Source organism: Poecilia latipinna, unplaced genomic scaffold (genome assembly GCF_001443285.1).
Source record: "Poecilia latipinna isolate Pla-1442-1.1 unplaced genomic scaffold, P_latipinna-1.0 Scaffold755, whole genome shotgun sequence".
Classification (NCBI taxonomy): domain Eukaryota; kingdom Metazoa; phylum Chordata; class Actinopteri; order Cyprinodontiformes; family Poeciliidae; genus Poecilia; species Poecilia latipinna.
The window spans coordinates 247,731-268,410 of record NW_015113371.1 but is presented as its reverse complement, the minus strand read 5'-3'; the positions used below and the strand labels follow the sequence as shown (position 1 = coordinate 268,410).

Sequence of the window (20,680 nt, the reverse complement as noted above, 5' to 3'; positions counted from 1 at the left end):
CCCCCCCCCCCTTCCCCCCACCCCGCCTTTGGTTGTTCCACACTCAAGAGATCAAAAGCGGACGACAGAAAAGCTACACCTGCGAGGTGAGGCCTCTGTTGAACTGTCGGCAGGAGGCTCAAACTTGAGGCTGTTGGCGTTACGCATGCTATCGATCCGGTCATGTTAGCTTTGGCACCGCCGTCCCTTGGGGTAGAATGTCCCGCGCCGCAGATTAACTGAGGCCATTATTCCTGTGGCTCACCGCGACCCACGGCCACCCGCCGCCGCCTCAGGACCGGCGCGGCCGTCAGAAAGCATTAGGCTCTGTAGGACCGCTGCGAATATGGATGTGGAGATCGGCCGCTCAGCCCGACTACTCTTTGTTCGCCCCCCTGAATGGGCCTCGAAGTTGAAGGACTCCTTTTCCCTCCGCAGCGCTTTCATGCTTAATTTCTTTGTCTTCTCCTCTCCTCCAGTCATTATATGCAGTCAATCTCTTGCAGGTGCTCCTCTTGGATCAGTGTGTCTCATTTCCCTTAAAGTCAATTGACTTTTTTGTTTTGTTTTGTTTTTTGCTCTGTTTATAGGTTTAATTGAGATACTTGTGGTGTGTTTGGTCTTGTTTTCCAATGGCTCTTTTATTGCCTCTATCCAACAAGGCATGCAGCAGCGGTGATGTTCTCACAGCATCATAACCTTGAGTTAAAATTCTACTTGGTTTGCCGTATCACAGCATTAAAGTATTAAAGGAGCAGTATTGTGTGTTTTCCAGGCCCACAGTGGGAATTTATAGCACAATCAAGTAGCTTTGCTATCTTCAGTTGTTGTGAAAATGCTGCAAATATCAAATACGACTTAAAATAAATTTATTTTTCCAGGATTCTTGATCAAGTCTTCTTTAGTGTCCACCTGTCAGATCATATCATGTTTATTTAAGGTGTTATTTCAATTTGGTTATCAAAATCACATACAAGAGAGAACTTATAATAGCTACGCAAAGCTTCCTCTTTGCTTTCCAAATGAATTTATCCACATTTTATGATGATTTAATTGATATAATAGTCATAATTAAGGATGTTCCAATACCGAGTCATGTGCTGCTGTATTAGAAAATCTGAATATTATAACAAATTAGTAAAGGGCCACACCCTTTTTCATGGGACTGTAAACGTATTAATGGTACTGAGAGCAACCACTTTGTCTGCTTGACTCCTGCTGGTTACAGTAGCTTACTGTATGGGTAGTAGAAAGGTCGGTTGGACACGTCGTCACATCATCTCCTCTGTAAATGTTTTCTAACTCTTACAAGTTGGGTCTAAAGTTTATATTCTCCTTTCCTCTGCACAGCTCATCCTGCTGATAAGAATCACCAGTATGAGCTTCAAGGAAGCTCCACAATCTGCAAGTGCCCAGTTGTCAAACTGGGATAAAAAGTCAGGCGGTGAGCGGCAGAGTCTTTCTCGCCGCCGTCCACACGGCCAGCAGACGCTCAGTGTCACCACTATCAGCAGGCGGCTACAGTACGATTAGCAGCACACACACCAAGGAGAGCTGAGAAATGTTCAAGTTCAGCTGAATGTACCAAATCAGTGTGGGCTGCTTGATTATTTGCTTGATTGTTGGTCCTTATACCACGACAAGCCGTTTGTCTTGTGTGTCTGATGTGTTTCTGTCGTTGGTAAGACGTTCACTTTTTCTTTCTCGGTTCCAACTAGATATCCAGGCAACCGACGTCACCAAGCCTGATTTTCAGTTCACCCACTGGCCAAACAAAGAGAGATAAATGCAGGAGAGCGGTTTCATGTGCCACACCGGGGGCGGCGAAGCTGTGAGGAATGGCGGGGGCGGTCTACTACGAAAGCTGGTATTCGAGGGAGATCCTAAAGTACTCTTCACTGCCCCCCACCAGCTATCTCCCATGGTCACGTGGCTCCGTTTCCTGGCAGAGGAAAGCAGCGGGTCGGTCCGTGGGAGGGAATCGGGTCCACGCAACCTTCACCCGCCGAGCGACACCAACTTCCAATTTAACACACTCGGTAAGCAGAAAGTCTGCCCACGCGGAGCACAGTGGGCAGGAACCGTCAAGAGTGTAATCTCGAATAAATAGCGCTTGATTCAGTGATGGATGCCGCAACGCGATGCAAAGCAGGTGCATCCAGTGACTGTGTGCGCGGAGCCGGCACCCGGCTTAATCACGTAAAATCATATTCTGGTGGAAAGGAGAGCTCAAGTCGAATGAGCGCCGCGGGTCCCCGAAGGGTACAGCCTGAGTGTGGGAGGAACTCCTCCTCCGGAGCGCGGCTAAATTGAGAGAGGACGGGAAGAGGAAGAAACAAACAGACGTTCTGCATTTCTTAAAGCATCAAAAGTCATGCGATGACTCCCACAGAACCACTTAAGGTAGCTTACATCTTTGAACCAAGGGTTTAAGCTTTGCAAACACAACTGAATTTTAATGCTGTTTTATTAGTATAGCTTCAAAACTACGAGCATAGGAATGAAAATCCTTTTTTGTTGTTGTTTGTATTCTGTGGTGCATTTTATATAGAATATTTGCCTTGTTGCAGGTTTAGTTTTTTTGTTTCATGTAGATGTTTTAAAGCAATCCTTCGGCAGACACTTCCGTCAAAAGCTTGTTATCACTGTGGAGAAATTTGGGTCCACTTGTTCTTTGCAGATTTTTTTGTATTTCAGCAACGCTGAAGAGTTTTCTAGTGTGAACCACCTAATTAAGGTCGTGACTCAGCATCTCATCTGAGATCTTGACTTTAATCCAAAACCAGAATGTGTTTATTTAATTATACTCAGCTGTCTGCCAGCAAAATCCTTCAAAATGTTTCAAATTTTACCTCAAAATTATCATTTAAATGATAAACTCACCATTTTGTCAAGTTGTCTGGACTGATAAATCGATCTCTATTTGTCTTTATACCGCCTCCTTCAGTTGAGGACAAACGTGCTATTGGTCATTTTTTGAGTTTTACGTCATGTTATAATGTTATTCACTCTTCAAAAACACACCTGGAGTGTCGCCTTGATTCTTTCAGGCCTGTTTAAGAAATCATTGAATCTCCCGTGGCAACCGGTGCCGGTAAAAATGTTACTTAACACATAAAAGAGAGCGGAGCGGAGTGGAGTTTCAGAAAGAGCAGGAGTTTCTTAAAGAGACAGAGGCCCAATTTCAAGGCGGTAAACTACAAAGTCATACTTGATATATTTAGCATTTTTATGAAAACTGAAGATAAAAGTTACTTGTTTATGCTATGAAATTATGCCGTTTATGTGGTTGGAAAACACATAACACTGCCCCTTTAAGAGCCCTTTTCAGAGGAATTACAGAATTCCCCTTAATTCATTGTGATGTTCAGCAACTTTATGCTAAAATGTGATTACACTGACTTACTTTTTGACATTACAGAAAACCACCGGTCAGTTTAAGAGAGTCTCTAGCAGTGAATTCAGAGGTGGACTTGCCTAAGCTAAAGGCAACAAACTGATGACTGGGCATTCTTCTTCTGCAGGAGTTCCTGGCACAGAACCCATCATCAAGGTCTGACCTGCAGTCAAGCAGTTCCGGACCATCACTCTACCAATGTCACGTCTGACTGTCATTCTATTTCTTAAATGCTCTGTTAGACTTAAGCAAGATGCAAAGCGATGCCCACCGTGTGCTACACTCTTCTGACTGAAGAGTGGAATGATAATTTGGACCAAATACATTTTAAATCTTGTGAAAAATTACCTGTGGGAGAAAAAAAAAATGCAAGTCTAGTGTATAACACTTCTGTTCATTTACCATACAATAATAAAGAAATACTTTACTTGACATGGACTGTTATCTTTACCCTTTGGCACATCTTGGAAAAACATTTACAGTAATTAACACCTAGTCTATCCACTTTGCTTAGGCTGCCATCAGGGCTGCTAAATGCACTACAATAAAAGAAAAATAAAATCCTATTTCCATGTCTTTGAGCTTCTGACAAGTGACGACAGCACCACATTGCAAGACGACATCTAACATGACACATAACCCTTCTAACATTTCCCAAGCAAAAAAAAAAACAAAAAAACATCGGCTAATTGCCTCGAGTGTGAATGTAAACATGCTTGACACATGCGGCGTATCAAGGTTCTGAATGCATTCACACCTTTGAGACCACCGCTCTATTTTTATATTTGCCTGTGGAGGCGCCAGGCGAAAACACTACACAGACTGCAGGTGTCATCTAGATGGCTGTTTCGTCTCCGCTGCCAGCTGGAGCGAACACGTCGACCCAACGACTCGAATGAGTGATCCGGATCGAAAAGTCGCAGCATGCGGCTTTTGTTGAAAGCGTGCCAGAGGGTCATGGTTGTCCTTTCAGAAATCAGGGTACAGATGGAGTTCGGTGAGATGACGCAGTGATGAAGTAACAACCAGAGTTTATCCTAAATCTGTTCTGTTTGGAGAGACCAATTAACCCGACAGACATGTTGAGACTGTGGAGAACCTGGAGAGAAGCTACGCTCGCATGAGAGGAGCATGCAGACTTTATGCAGATAGGCACTGCTCTGGATTTCAACCAAGAATATTCTTGCCCCAGTTTGCAGGGCTTTTTGGCTAAATATATTTAAGTTACAGAGGAAAGGAGCATTTTAATATCCTCCTCCCGCTTTATGTAAAGTGAATCTTTGAGTAGTTTTATGATCACGCCTGATTTCCACTGAATTTTATTCTCTCTGCTGCTACAACATGAGAAGACCTCTCAGGTCTTCTGGTTCTGGTCTGCATCCCCAGAACCAGAACCAAACATGAAGAAGTAGCATTCAGCTTCTATACACCACAGATCTGGAACAAACTTCCAGAAAACTGCAAAACAGCCGAAACACTGAGTAGACTAAAAACACAGCCTGTTTAGAGCTGCCTTTGCATTATAATAACTAGAACATTGACCAACATATTTTATGTGTACTGATGAAGGCACTTGACAAAATATAAAGTCTATTATTTGTTTCTCAATTGGTGACTGTATGCTACTTTTATGACTTTTTATTTCTGTGTTTTTATGATGTAAAGAACTTTGAGACTGCCTTGTTGCTGAAAGATGCTATACAAGTAAACTTGATTTATAACCTATTATTAAAGCAAAAATTACTAGTATTATTTTATTATTTGAGATCAGTTAATAGGCATAAATCAAAATGTAAAACCAGTTAGACTTAATAATACCTTTTATGCCTTTTTGTCCAACACTGTGAGTGTAACAAGTTGACACTAGCTGACAAATCTGTCTGGGCCGCTAGCAGTGCTCTTTTAGTTTTTTTTATGTATATAATATGGTTGTCTCTGTGTTTTTGTAAATTGAAATATAAATACCTCACTTATTTTTCTTTAACAGCCAGGAAAAAATTAATCTCAATTAAAGGGCATTAAGCTATAGGAAAGTTAGCTTAATGTTCTTAAGTATTAAGCTAAGTTAGCTTAATGTCCTTAAGTATTAAGCTAAGTTAGCTTAATGCATTTAAGTATTAAGCTAAGTCAGCTTAATGCACTTAAGCACTAAGCTAGCTTAAGGCTAAGATAAGGCTTTAAAACCTTATCTTGTTAAAAGTTGGCATTCCCATGCCTAAAAGTCAAAAAACCGAAGTTCAACACATCATGACAGAAAAAGAAAGCTGAGAGTTTAACCAATTTGACAAGGTAAACAAAGAATCAAACATCTAATTAAAGCTTGTCCCAAGCTGGCTGGTTAGCTCACATGACTCGGAAAGTGACATTTAGAAAAAAATAAATAAAAAAATCAAAAGAAACATGGCCAAGAAAATTTAACGAGAGCATCGCCACTCCTTTCTCCCTGTGGGCTGTGACCTTTCTGACACCCATCTGACAACATTCCCACCAGATTTATTGGGCCTCTCCCTCGGCTGCTTGCGGATAAAAGAGGAGAGTCGCTTCACCTCCCAGACGCTGACCTTTAATTTGACACAGGCAGGGACGAGCGAGGCGCGCGCGACGCCCACCTCGACCCGGCCCGGCCGACATCAAACAGAAAAACCGGACCTAGCCGAGGCGTCCGCGACGCCGAAGCCCCGAGACCTTGTAGTGGCGCCTTTTGCAGATGGATTTCATTTCCGCCTGGTGCTTAATGTGCAGGATAAAAGTGAGGAAGATGAATGCCATGTCCGTCGACATTCATACTCAGACATTATGTGTGGGGATCAAAACGGGACTGCAGAACTGATGCTGAGAGGTCTTTGCCTAATTAGCACCCGGCTAATGTGTTAGTGTTAGTCACAAGTCACTGCACCCGACATTGTGGCTCAGTGACAGCCACAATGTGACAGCCACAATGTATTAGGTTCATGCTTCATACTTTGTTGCTCTTCAGAAAGATAAAGGGATTTATATAGATTTCATGTAAGTACATGAATTTGGTCCTAAAATATAAAAAGTACTTATTTTCTTATAGATTTTTTTGAAGTTTCTGCTTTTTTTGTGTTTCATATCAGACAAAAATAACCCAAATAAGAAAAGAATAACTTTAGTAAATATATAGCTACTCAAACCAACCAGGCCTAATGGATAAAGTAATAAATCCTTTGTTGAATCATGAATTAGATCAAATGTTTCTTCTAGATTGTACATTTACTTTAACTAGTCACACCAAAGCCTGACAACAAGACCTTTAAAAACAACAGAACCTGTCTCCCAACAGAAAACAGGCTACAAGCGAAACACACCACGGCTCAATCTACATCGATTGAAGAAGAGATGAGAAAGTGAATGATTCCCATTAGTCACCTTTCCAGGAAATATACGGACACAAATTTGCGATCCTAAGCACAAGCGGAGTTGCATACTATGCAGCAGGACAATGATTTGAAGGGAAACTCTGCGTCCAGCCACAAAATGACAAACGTTTTCGGAGAAACTTAGTCAAAATCCAGAAAAAGAACTCAAAGCTGTAGTATGACCCTTAAAGGGGTGGTATTATATTTCTCCCAGACATGTAGAGCCATTTTTCAGCACAATGAAGTAGCTATGTTACCCTCAATTGTTATAAAAATGTTGTAGACTGTATATCAAACAGAAGAAATTTGGTGAATTGAAACAGGCCTTTAGGAAGCACCTACTCGTTCTGACACTTGTATAAACTCAAGCAGGTGTTTATTAATCGCTGCTGCCGCTAGTCTGGAGGAATTGAGAGGAGGATCTTTGTGAAAATGGGTGGAGCTTTGTGGAACCCAGCGTCTAGGCACCCCCAAATGGTTGCCATGGGAGACTCAAAGATTTTTCAAATAGGCCTGAAAGAATCAAAGCAACACTGCAGTTTGATGAGGGAATAACATTCTACCATGATATGAAGCTCAATAAAGTACATTTTACACAATACACTAAATTAAAAATAACTGTAAAATTATTTGCAAAACGTCCTCCAAGTCAATTAAATGACTCACTGCCAGTATCTATAAATCCCTGTGTTTAATCTTATACTTATCTCATTATCTAATATATTTATTTACTTTCTCCTTTAAGTGAAGTGTTGACATTTCTTTATTATGAATTGACTTATATTAGCAGGTATGGTTTAAATGAATTATTCTCGTGATACTAGTGATACACTCATGGTAAGTGATATATGTTAAATTAAAAGTATTGGGTTCCACAAAGAGTACCCTGTGATTATATTACAGTCATAACTCCTCATGGCGTCAGATTAATGGTCAAGAAGATGAATCAAATTGGAGAGTCTGTTGGGTGATATTGGGAATGTTCAAAAGACCCTTATATAGTTTAAGTTTGGTGTTGAGTATTACTCTTTGTATTATGGGTTTTCTGTTCAGCGTTACTTTTGTCCCTTAAGGCATACCGTAGTTAGGGCAGTGATGATGTCAACACCTTGCCTATCTGGTGGGGAAGTTGGGTAACCGAACCACTGTGCTAACACGTGGGAAAGACTTGCAAGATATGTGTGTTCTCCTTATAAGTGTGCGTCACTGATGAGTAAGTTGCAATATTTGAGTGTTTACTGCAGCTAAATGAGTGATTTGAAGCTTATTTGTTTGCTATTATTTCACCTGTTGCTACGTCCGAGCTATTTGCTATGTGTGTATTATAGAGTGTTGTGTTGAACATACATATCTATTCTCAGTGGAGCAGAGGCATGGTTATTAGTTAACTGTGGAGTTAACTTGGCTTAGTTTGCTTAGTAATATTGATTAAGAGGTTTCCTTCTTAGTTTATCTAAGGTATAATGGCATGGTGTAATGTGTAATGATAGGACACCTTGAACTTATTTTCGGTATTTTTGTTTATTCTAGGAAACCACACACCCCTTCATGTAGACACACATTTATCCCCATCCATGTTCATTGGATCAATATCTGATACAGTTTGGAATACAGATCAGTTAAAGGATCCTGCCTCGTGTCTTCATTAAACATCTGCTGCACCTCATCCTAACATCTGGTCCTGAGCTGCCTCCTGGCCTAAGTGGCGTTCTGGCCGACACTCCAGGTTGAGAGCGGTGACAAACCTGAACAGTGCCTAATAGTCCTTCAACTTTAGAGCAAACTCACTTACAGGGAAATTGGAATTGGACTCGGAGCCAAGAAAAAAAAAGTTTTAATTTTTAATTGTTCATTCTTTCACTTTAAGAAATGTCTCTAAAACATTTTCAAGGGTAAATAAGCCGAAGCGAACTCTTAAGATTTCTTTCAGTCACAACAAAGCAGGTTGGTTTTAGCCATGCACCACTAACCAAATGTATATGAAGGCATAGTGGGAATAAACAGCTTTTCCTCACCCTTACTTCAAATAAAGGTGCTGCATTTTAATGGCTTGGAGAATAAACCTGTTTTTTTTGTTTGTTTTTTTTTTGAAGAGTCAGTCCTTCGTCTGCCTCGCCAGACAAAGCAAGGTCATATCGACCATTCTCAAACACTGGTGGGAGGGACTGAAATGGAACAGGCTACATAAAGGCTATAAACAATAATGATTTAATAATAATGAAGCTAACCCAGTTCAGTCCCACTGCCTGTTCCACGCATACGCAATTACTTCCTAAAAAATAAATCTCCAGGTGCCTCACACGACACAACATCCTTTAATGTGATCATTTGTCGGGTGGCAGTGTAGGATGCGAGGCGTGCGGCACAAGATCATCAAAGTGTATGAGTGCGCGCGTGTGTGTGTGATCTCAGAAGAGTACCTTCTCCAGGAGATTAAAGCTTTCACACAATTACTGTTATCTAAAGATATGTCACAAGGTCTCCCATCTTTTACATCACCACTATCACAGCAGGTAAGCTCATGCTACCGCTGAGATCCAACATATGCTTTAGAAACTTTCAATTTATGACAGAAAAAAACCTCGAACAACATCATGATATAGCCTTGCAGAAACGTCGTCTTCTACTTGTTTTGCATTGGCTTTAAACAGAACACACACAGAAAACAACTGAAGTTGTATAACAATGCCTTGGCTAGAACATTTCTGTGGAAATTAAAAAGGGGCCTGCCAAAGTGTGTGTGTCAGTTGGAACCCAGGGTTCTGATGCTGGAAATTAGCAACAATGCTAATCTTAACAAAGTTAAGATTAGCTTAAATGCTAAAATGCTTAAATTAGCATGAGGGTCTGCATTGACATAATCCGTCCAGTATGCTACATGAAGCTAATATATGAAAAAAAAGAGCTAAAAGGCTTATTTTAGCTGTAAGGCTAATGTTAGCATGAGGGCTATCACCAGAATGTAGAGCGACTACCAATAAGAGGTGGGTTATCAATCGCATGTTGACTAACGGAGACTTATTCCACTGAGTATGCAAACATTAGTGTACAAGCTATAATTAACCAAAAATGCTAATATTAGCTTAAATGTTGTCCATAGCATGGAAAACCTCGAAAAAAACAAGGTTTTACATATGTTTTTTTTTTAATATTCTTTAGTCATGGAATGGTGTCAAAATCAACTGAGGCTCATTTATTTGTTTGACTTTGTTAAGAAAAAAAAAACCTTCTCCAGTTAGGTTTGGGGTTTGTTATGCAAAATGAGATGTACCAAGGACACGTCCAGGGTGTACCCTACCTTTTCCACCATGCGGTCGTCCAGTGGTGTGTACTTTCTCTTGATTCATACATGTAACCATTTCTAAATCTTTGAATAAAGCTAGTAAAAGCTAATTTTCAAATCTGCCATAAAAAGTATTGCCCATTGCTAGTCGCCTTGATTGGAGCGTAAAAAGGAACAGACAGAGAAAGGGGGTAAGAGGCGATGAGTAGCTTCGGGCCAGGAGTCAAACCCTGAGCCACTGCATCAAAACTGACAGCCTCTTTGTATTGTCTTCCTGCTTTAACTCTGAGCAATGTGATCATTTTTATCTCTTTCTTTGTAAACAGTACAAAACAGAAAAGGAAAAATATTCTTCATGTTTTTTTTAGAAGAGTTTTTAATTAAACAGGAAATAAAGGAATTTGTATATCTAGTTTGTTTCAAAGCTAATGTCTGACTTTGATTTTTGCTAAACTCAAAAAGAGCATAAAGTAGCTCATTAAGTTGTTGCTTTTGATACATTTAATGCAAATGGAAAATAAATGCTACTTTTTCATATCTGACTATCAGTGAAGACTGACGGATTGGTTGTTGCTTTCCACATTTCAGATGTTTTTCTTTGTAAAGAAAAAAAAAGAGATTTATTTAACCAACAATTTATTCTTATCTCATCTGGTTTCCATTTTGATTCAGCTTTTTATTCACGCCTTTAGTCTTCCTGGCACTTTTATTTAAAAACTGTGTAATGTTGTCCCAGCAAGAGCTTAATTTTCATTATTGTGTTGAAAACATCACGTTAGTCTATTTGATAAAAACAGTCTGCCCTTTTAATCACACTCGATTTTTATTAGTCCAACATATTTTTGCATAAACAGGAGAGAAAACTTAACCACTTTGCATTTAATCATCATCTCATTTTTCGGTTTTCTGAGGATATTAATTGATTAACTCAACATTCATGATTGGATAATAATTGCTAACTAGCTGAAAACTTTAATTTAATCTCAATCAGTAGAATATTGTATTCTTGTGTTTAATTGTATCAGAAAAGATTCTTTTAAAGCTCATGCAGGATGAAAGAAGAGCAGAAATTTAGCTGTTATGGTTATTATAAAATTATAAAACACTTCATTAATGGGATGACAGAACAAATCCAACCAATAAGCCCCCGTAGATGACAGAATAGACAGAAAACTATATATATATATTTTTTTTTTTTTAAATAAGCGTTTTTGTTATTGTGTAATAAAATTAGGACTGGTCGATATCCTTGTTCCTTTTGGTTGTTTTTTCTTCTTCTTCTTCTTCTTCTTCTTCTTCTTCTTCTTCTTCTCTTTATGCTCAAATGTGGCTCAGTGAGATGATTTCATCACCATCTGGGGAGCTCTGGGGTCTACAAGGGCTAAAAACAACAACAAAAACCACAGACACAAGTCTGCTTGTTTACAGAGCTGGAAATCTCACCCAGACAACACTGCTAACGTCTGAAACAGTGACACCGAGTCTGGTCATTTCCTGCAACAGCAGTGTAAAATATTACTGACTGTTACCTTCAGTTTTTCCCTTATGGCTGTTAAGAAGGTCAAGGCTGTTTGTATTCGCTGACTATTCGTTGCACTGAAGAGAAAAACTCAGTTATGTGTTTACTTTAAAGCTGCAGTATGTAACTTTTATTAAAAATATATATATATATTTTACATATCAGTTGAAACGGTCACTATGTTGTGACCGTTATGTCGTCCAGTTGATTGTTTCTGTGAAAAAAAAAGGTCTTCCTCCATCTCCTAGTGCTAAACAGAAACAGCCAATCAGAGCCAGAAGGCGGGTCATGTGGCTCTCTGCTACACTGTGGTTAGCATAGCCTGTTGTGAACTCTCAGGCTAGTTAGCAAGTCCACCGACGACGGAGCAGACAAACGGTTTGCCTGTAAAGGTAAGTTGTTTCTCTGCGATTAGCACATTAAGCATATGAGGATGATTGACAGCGCTAAGTCACTCCTCCTGACTCTGATTGGTTGATTTTGGTTGGGAGTGACCAAACAGCTCCTCCAACTTCTCTCATGTTAACTCAGGAAGGAGTTGGAGGACCTCTGTTTTTTCACAGAGTGTCTGTCTCATACCAAACTGACAACATAGTGAGAGTTTCAAAAAATACATAAAAAAAAAAAATATATATATATATATATATATATATATATATATATATATATATATATATATATATATATATATGTTATAAGTTACATAGACACACACCTCATGGAGGGATTTGTAATCCAAACTGTTGCAGTGCCAATCAGACTTTATGTTCTCCATCATACTGCCTGATTTCTCGTCTTACTACCTGAAAGCAACCATTGTTTTTCTCGCTGAGACGCGTAAGCAGCGTGGGTTAATGTAGTGGCAGTTGTATGGTTTTAATCTGCCCACCCGGTTATATAATGCATCATCTTTGTGGTCCAAATAAATTACTCTCGCAGGCTCTGGTCTTCTATTGAATTTATTTTGGGCTCTCGTAAAACTGCACCGGGCCACAGAGGTTACCTCATGATGACAGCTATGATGCTTTGACAAGAGCCGTTAGGAAATTAAATTAGGCAACAAAAAGGCCCTCAAACGCACCAGAGTTCATTAGTGATGAAAGAACCCTGTGTATTTTGAAGATATCAAGAAGTCTGTTGTTGCTTATGCAGTATTTACTTGTCACATAAAAGTAAAAGAGTTTATAAAACACAAACTATTAATAGACTGACCTGTTACAGGGCCCCTTTAGAACTTGCAGAGCCAATAAAGTAATCTTGCCACTAGCTTACAAGCTATTAGCTAAAAAACTAAAGCTGCTGACATTTCCTGTCTTGCACAAAAATTTGTTGGTGTATTGGTGAATGTATTACGTGGGTTTAAATGTTGAAAAGTCAAGTACATGTGTGACTTATTATGTTCCTCCATTGGATATTGAGCTTTTGTTTTGGGACAGTGTATGTCACCTTTACTGAAACCTTGCTGTTTAAGGATCATGTATGACTTAAATGGGTGGTTTATGAGAGATCTGTTAATCACTGAATCTATGAGAATAAATTAGCAGGAGCTAAAAGAAGTGTTGAAAGACTTACGGATGAGAAAACTTCTTTGATGGAGCAAGAATTTAAGCATAAATCCCACTTTAGCTAGTTTAGCTAAAGCACTAGTGCTAAAGTCAAACTATTAATGTTCATGTAACGTTTTATACCACAATTACTTGAGATTGAACAAATACTCCAGAGTAAATGCATTTTAATTATTGGTTGGAATTTAGCTAACGTGTTGAAGCATCTTTTAGGTATTAAAACTATGTTTTTTTTATTTATTATTATTTTAAATAGTTGTTAGCAATCACCACAATAAAATCTGTACATGTTAAATCCATTTTATGTAATTATTTAAATTGTAATAGTTTATTTTTTCACTGTACCTACAAGCTCAACACATTTTATAGATTCCTGTTTGAAGAGGTCATTATCCTACCAAAGATATAAAGATCAGATCATTAAACTACAGTAGCATGTAGAAGTATGAAAACTGAATATGAAGTTAAACTTCCTGCGTTCAGTGAAAAATCCCCCAAATAGAAAATAAATTTGCTGATCTGGAAAAAGAAAGCGATGTTTGAGAAAAAAATTATTTAATTTTTTTATTATTATTATTTAAAACAAACTTTAGAATATATCATTCCTCTGACCTGAAAGAAAGGCGCACACTTTGAAACAGAAATACAAAATCCGTACATTAGTTCGATCTGCATTTTTGCAGTGCATGCACACTGCCTACCGCTAATGCATACTAAACATGGCTATGCATAATACATAGGCTAAAAATAGACGAGTGGAATGCTAATTGGCGATAGGGCATCGCTATGGTGGGTGCTAATTGCAGTCATAATGTTTACAGCACAAGGAATTAATGATATTTTTACTGCGAGTAATTGAGCCCGTTTTGGTCCGGACATGTGACGAAGACGACGGCTCCAGTTTCCCTCACAAAGGAGCAACCGGTGGGGTGTGTGACGGTCGGGGCTTTGAACAGGCCGGCCTGACACAGACATCAATGAGCCAGGTCCTCCGGGGCTGAGGACGGGCAATAATTAATCTTCCCTGACATCATCATCCTCATTGTCACCTAGCAACTGTCCACTTAGGGAAGCGCAACAGAAGCCTATCGGGGGCTGCCCAGAGTGTGTGTGTGGGTGTGTGTGTGTGTGTGTGGGTGGGTTTGCGGCGCTAGCTGACTGCAATGCAAATGCCACTATGATCAAAGTGACGCCGTCAACCTTTTCCACATCCACAACAGTATTTACCTCATTAAATTTACAAGAAAGTAAAAGTTAACACAGAGAGAGGTGGGGAAAAACAAAGTACATATCTAATTTCAAACGGATTTCTGAAACAAATCAAGCCTCGGTTGAACAAAACCGCGCAACAGCGTCATTATTTATGAAACCAAAATCAAGCGGTAATGGAAAAGCTGTGTAGGAAAACAATGCCCCCCTCCATCCCCTTTACCCATTGTGCTTAAGCAACTGGGCTCTGTTAATCACACGTGCTTAATTAACTGATCAGTGAGGGTTACTACCTCTATAGGAGATGGAGCTTTGGCCATTTACTGCTCTGGATTATACAGATGCGCTTTAACACAATGCTAAAGGAGGGAAAGACATTAGTGATGCCTTCAGAGAAGAAACTGTTGCCCATCTATCCGGGAAGGGTAATAATGCAATTCTAGACAATTCGAATGCCATTATTTCACAGTGAGATGCCTCGTTCACAAGCGGAAAACGTTTCCCCAGAAGTGAATGTCCCAACCTGTCCATCCTAAGATCAGGCTGAGAAATGCTCAGATAGATAGTAAACCCACCGCCCAAAAAAAAAAAAAAAACCTACATCTACGTGTCCACAAGACTCAGTTAGCATGCTAAAGTTCAAAACAGAACAATTAAAAAAAAAAAGACTGAACTCTTAAGAGTAAGTCTTTAGGGTCATGTAGTTGCCTTCGAATGATCAATCTGACTGTAGGAGCAATGTCCTAAACTAAAAACAAAAAACAGTTGTTGGACCATAATGCATTGCACCAGGTTCGGGTAAAAACTAAACAGAATATTAGCTGAGACTTCTCATCCCAACTGTGGTGGAGGAGGAGGGACGGCTTGCAGCTAGAAAACTCCATCGAATGTCTTCAAACATCACAGACAAGGTCATCCGTCCAACAGCGAAAGCTCAACCCACACTGGATAACGAGTGAAACAAATGACAAAGAGCAAAATACCACAAGAAAGAATGGCTGGCCGACTAGAATTAAGCAGAAACAACTTTTCTTACCCCAGCGCAGGGGAACTTGGGTGCACCAATGGTATGTGAAAGCATGCATGTTCAAACAATGGTACAGTACGTGTATATTTATGGACAGAAAACAGCAAAGGACATTAAAAAATGGATGTAAACACTTCCTGAGTTTGTTTGGAGGAGTGATGGCCGTAGACTCAGCTGAGAGGAAGGATCTACAGTAATGCTCGTTTGTGCAAATAGGACGAAGCAGTTTGTCTACAAAGGAGTTTTCTGGTTCTGCAACAGCTACATTCATGGTTGGATCTGTCATTGTCTGACGGTGACGTTATTTTAGACAGAGTTCCCCGACTACCTGCACTAGACGGAGGGGAAATCCCAGGACCCAGCTGGCCTTCCTGTTGAGACCTTCAGAGAGCCGGACAGAAAAAACAAATACTGGCAAACCCTAATGAAGTGGCAATGCTAGAATAAAGTATAATAACTTAACCCTCCAATTCAACCTCACACTCCTGGATTAAGCATTCAACCGTAGTTGAGCATCAAAAGATACAGCGCTCACACCTCTGGTCATCTCCTGGGTATTTTATCATTTATTCTTATTAATATCAACACGCATGAGCGGCTTTGAGTCCTTCACCACTGCGCTGATCGTTCAGGGAATGAAGGGGACAGTGAACCAAAGCATGCCCTAAACGTTTGTTTGTTTTCTGTCTTGTGCAGGCAAATCCATCTTCTGGAGGGAAAATTAAAACAAAGGCGGCATTTAAATAACTTTCATTAAATGTTGATGGGCTCCATTACCTCCACCAATCACCTGACCAGATAAAAAGAGAAGCAGTTGTCTTTTTTTAATGTCAATGTGCATAACACACACACACACACACACAAAAAAAGGGACCAACCTGGGAATATTACTCAGACTGAGATGCCAAGAACATCTGCTGGTACGACAGCACCGCCTAACTAGTATTTTCTGCCTCAGTAACAGGCAAGATTAAGTTGTCAAATAAATAATACTGCTTTCTGGTATGCACACTATGCAACACAACACAATCCCAGACACACACACACATCACGCTGCAGACACCCCCAGCTGAAACAAGTCGAGACAGTCTGCAGATCAGGAAAAAGTTTTAAAAGTAAAGTAGCTCAATGGCTTCAGATGCCGTAGACATACAGCTTATGTACGGTAAATGTGTTTGTTTCCATATGTATACATTTGTCTATGTGCAGGTGTACATATATATATATACATCCACTTACTAGCAGCTTTATCGGACATGTTGCTAGTACAGGGTCAGGTGTCCTTGTTCCCCAGTTCTTCGTGGCAGAGAATCGACACTGCAGGAAACATTCCTCATAGTCCATATTGAAATAATAGCATCACACTTTTGCTGCATATTTGCCCCAAAGTGCTCTAGTTAGTTGAGATTTGGTGAATGTAGAGCTCATTGTCTTTTGTTCAAGGAACCAATCAGAGATGGTTTGAGTTTTTCAGCATGTTGAATTACACTGTTAGAAGTGATGATGCAAGGTCATAAAGAAATAAACGTAGTCAGAAAACATATTCGGGTAGTTTGTGACTTGTAAGCTATGTCTGACTTAAACTAAGAACCCAAAAGTGCACCAATAAATAAACCCCCACATCTTAAGCCATTAGCATCAGCATGAACTTTTGATATAAGACAGGATAGATCCATACTTCTCAGTTGCTTGTGGCAAACTGTGACCCGGGATGTCAAAGCTGAAATGAAGACTCATCACACCATCTGCTATTGTCCAGTTCCAGCTAGGCTTTGTGGATTGCTTCAGATGGTGTTCTGCACAACTGATTATTTGAGCTGTCAGCCCATTCACCTCTGACCTGAACAACTGGATATACTCTCTTTTTTGAACCATCCATCCATCCATTTTCTAACACCTTTGTCCTTAGTGGGGTCGGGAGGGTTGCTGGTGCCTCTCCAGCTAACGTTCCGGGCGAGAGGCGGGGTCACCCTGGACAGGTCGCCAGTCTGACGCAGGGCAACACAGAGACAGACAACCATGTACACTCACCTAGGGACAATTTAGATAGCCAACTAGCTACCTACCCACCTGTCTAGGTGGGTAGGTAGCAAGCTAGGTGGGAAGGCATGACAGGTAGTCAGGTAGGTAGATAGGTAGGTAGCCAACTAGGTGGGTATGTAGCTCGCTAAGTAGGAAGGCATGTAGATAGTTAGCTAGATAGGTAGCTGGCTACGTGGGAAGATAGGTAGGTAGTTAGCAAGGTAGGTAGATAGATGGGAAGGTATGCAGATAGTTAGCTAGGTGTCTAGCTACCTAGCTAGACAGATAGGTAGGAAGGTAGATAGATGTCGTAATTTTTTTTGTATTTTTTACCCACCTTGCTATCTAAGTAGGAAGGTAGATAGATAGGCGTCTTTATTTTTATCCCATCCTCCCTTCTTGTAGAGAAGACTTGTCCTAACACCAAACGGCAACCAGACTCCTCACACCGTTAGCCTCAGCTGGCAGTACAAGACATGCTGAACAGAAACTGTCCATGGCTCAACAACAACTGGAAACTGCAGATGGCAGTGCACTCAGGTAAAAGACAGTGACAGAGTTCTTCTGCGTGTTTACTGCCGGAAAATTGGGGAATAACAGCCTGTCATACGGGGACACATCAGCCTTTGTTAAAGAAATTACTTTGCTCTTCACCCAGCTCTCTGATGCCGGGCCTCATGCACAAATTGTCCATTTGGCGAGTGCAGTCTAAATGGAACTGCGTCTTCGCCATGTTGCTCCACCACAGCACAAAGAGGCCGTGGCAGATAGGAATCCAATTATCCGAGGCAAATAATGGATGTCTCATTTAAGATGTGCGACTGTTGCAGCAGTAATGGCAATGGCACAATTTTCCCAAAGCCAGTCTCTATCAAGCGCATCACGGTCTGTTCAACACTAACTCATATACATCCGCGTATGGCGAGAAGTCAATCTCCGCAGATCATAATAAATCTTTCGCCGGCGCGGGAAACGCGGTGGAAGAAAGAGTGTTTACTCACATGTAACGCAGGTGTGGGTTCTGAGCGAAGGCTCGAGGCTGGATCACCCGCAGATTACAATTCATGATGGTCCTGAGGAGAAAAAAAGAGATAAAGAACAGATATCAAAAAAATGACTGGATTTACTCTTTCTTTTCCCCTCTTTTTTTATGCGGACATATTCAACTCCAAGCACAGATTCTCATTATGTCGCTATCACATACACAGCGGGAGGGCGGCTGGATTTCTCATCCCTTATCCAGATTTTCTTCCATCATTTGGTACGGTTTTCTCCTTTTTCTTCTTTTAGTTTCAAGACAGAAACATATAGAAATGTACGTAAAAAGGATCTCCTCTAGAAAAATAACCTATGTCACCTTACAGACGTTCACGTAAAAAGAGAACATATCTCAATCTTTTCTTCGTCTTCACATCCTAACCTCAACCTGCGTGCGCATCGTGCCGAGCCGAGTCGAGGACCAAACAAAAGTTCACTTTGAAGCACCCTGTGGTGCAAAGTTTGCAAACTACTCTGTCTTCCATGCAAACGGAGTGAAATTCCTCGCCGGAGGAGCAGGCTCTCTGTCATTGTGCTGACTTGTATAGGAGTGAAATAGTAATGAAATTAAACTAATCCCCAGTCTGCCAAAGGAGACCCAGTGGAATTCCCACAAGGGCTTTCTGGATCTCCCAGCGCCGCAGTACGGGAAACACTGTTCTCAATTGCAATTGTAATGACTTCTAATCTTGTAATCACAGATGCCTCATTCCAAAGAAGTCCTTGACATCCCTGACATCAGCGAGTGCTTCATAAAGCACGGAGCTGATTGCACCCAGCTGCTGGTGCCAATTACCTTCCCGCCCCCCCAAAGAAGATCAAATCGTGCCATTCTGGAGATTTGCCGTCACACAAACGATCCAGAGGTCATTAGGTAGGTTTTTAGGAGAATCCTACAGTATATTCTACAGTACAAAGTAAAATCTGACTTTTTCCAACAATTAAAAGCTGTGCCACCATGGTAGGCCACCAAGATCAGGGATTAGATGACGTTTATCAGGTATAATGAATTGTCAACACCAGTTGCATTAACGATGTGGTCATAAATGGTTTAAAGTTCTGGATGAACATATTTGACTGAAGAAAAATCTGAATTTCTGGATGCAGGGTTTCTCTCTCTATACTTTTAATACACTTTTACAAACGATTGAGACAAGGCATGAGCACTTTTACCCCGTAAGAAGGTTACCGTTTGAAAGCCACACTTCTCCTGTGGTTCAGGTCCCTTTACCAAAATGCCAAACAAAGTTTTAGAGTTTGCACCTGTTTTAGCACAGCACAACTCAGAATCATTTCTCCTGCTTACAAGGCAAAAAGGTTGTTTTTTTTTTAAGTTGCTTTATAAATCGATTGACAATAATGACCAATGTGTAAATGATGAAGGTGGGTTTGACAGATAAAAAAGTTCCAGCTAACCAACAAACACAATTTGGCCTTGGACAAACTTGCCCAAATCTTTGCAGTTTCCTATTTTTCTTTCCTCTAAAACATAAATATTGATGGGAAAATTGTAGCTCCCTGTTATATATATACATCACCCACAAACATGTTCATATTAAGTGTCAGCAGTTTTAATTAGTGTTTGAGGTAAGCAATCCAAACTTGACACATGGGAGCTTCATCACTTATTGTTTTACTGAAAATAATTCTCTTTTTTGTGTCAAGTTTTGGCAGTAAAGTTGTAAATAGTTGATAATTTGTGTTTCCTAGTAAAGCTGTAATCTAATTAATTGATCCTTAAAGAGGCAGTATTATGTAAAATCAACATTTTTGAGCCTTGTATCATGTTATGTTATTTTTTCATCATAAATATACCTGGAGTGTTGCATAGACTCTTTCAAAAATGTTTAAGAAATCCTTTAATCTCTATGGCAACCATTCATCTGGTCAAAACACCTGGATGTTTCTCCTTCTCAGAGCTGCACTTTCCAAGTCTCCACCTCACAAGAAAACTCCTCCACTTGGCTCCTTCAGACNAGCCAGTAGCAATTAGCAAACACCTGGTGGAACTGTACATGTACTGAGCTCATTATAGGAGCTACTTATTTGGTACAGATAGCATTTTTATAAAAACTGAAGGTAGCAGAGTTACATGACTGTGCTATGAAATGGCCCTATGTGCAGGGGCGGATCTAGAAAAATATTTATGGGGGATTTTTAGGGGTGGCAGTATAAGCCCCTAAGCTTATAGAAAGTGGACTGACCCACATTACTTCCTGTCTAAATTTAGAAAATAAATAAGAAAAATAATAAAACAAAAA

At 40.2% G+C, this 20,680-nt stretch overlaps 1 protein-coding gene across 3 annotated transcripts in view; it reads right to left on the bottom strand.

Moving 5' to 3' along the window:
* The window catches only part of LOC106955642 (NT-3 growth factor receptor-like), a 279,074-nt gene that overhangs the window by 188,399 nt on the left and 69,995 nt on the right, over positions 1-20,680 (bottom strand). For all 3 annotated transcript variants that reach the window (XM_015045929.1, XM_015045928.1, XM_015045930.1), the window contains exon 3: positions 18,383-18,454. In XM_015045929.1, coding sequence (XP_014901415.1) covers positions 18,383-18,454 — 72 coding nt within the window. The remainder of the gene's footprint in view (positions 1-18,382; positions 18,455-20,680) is intronic.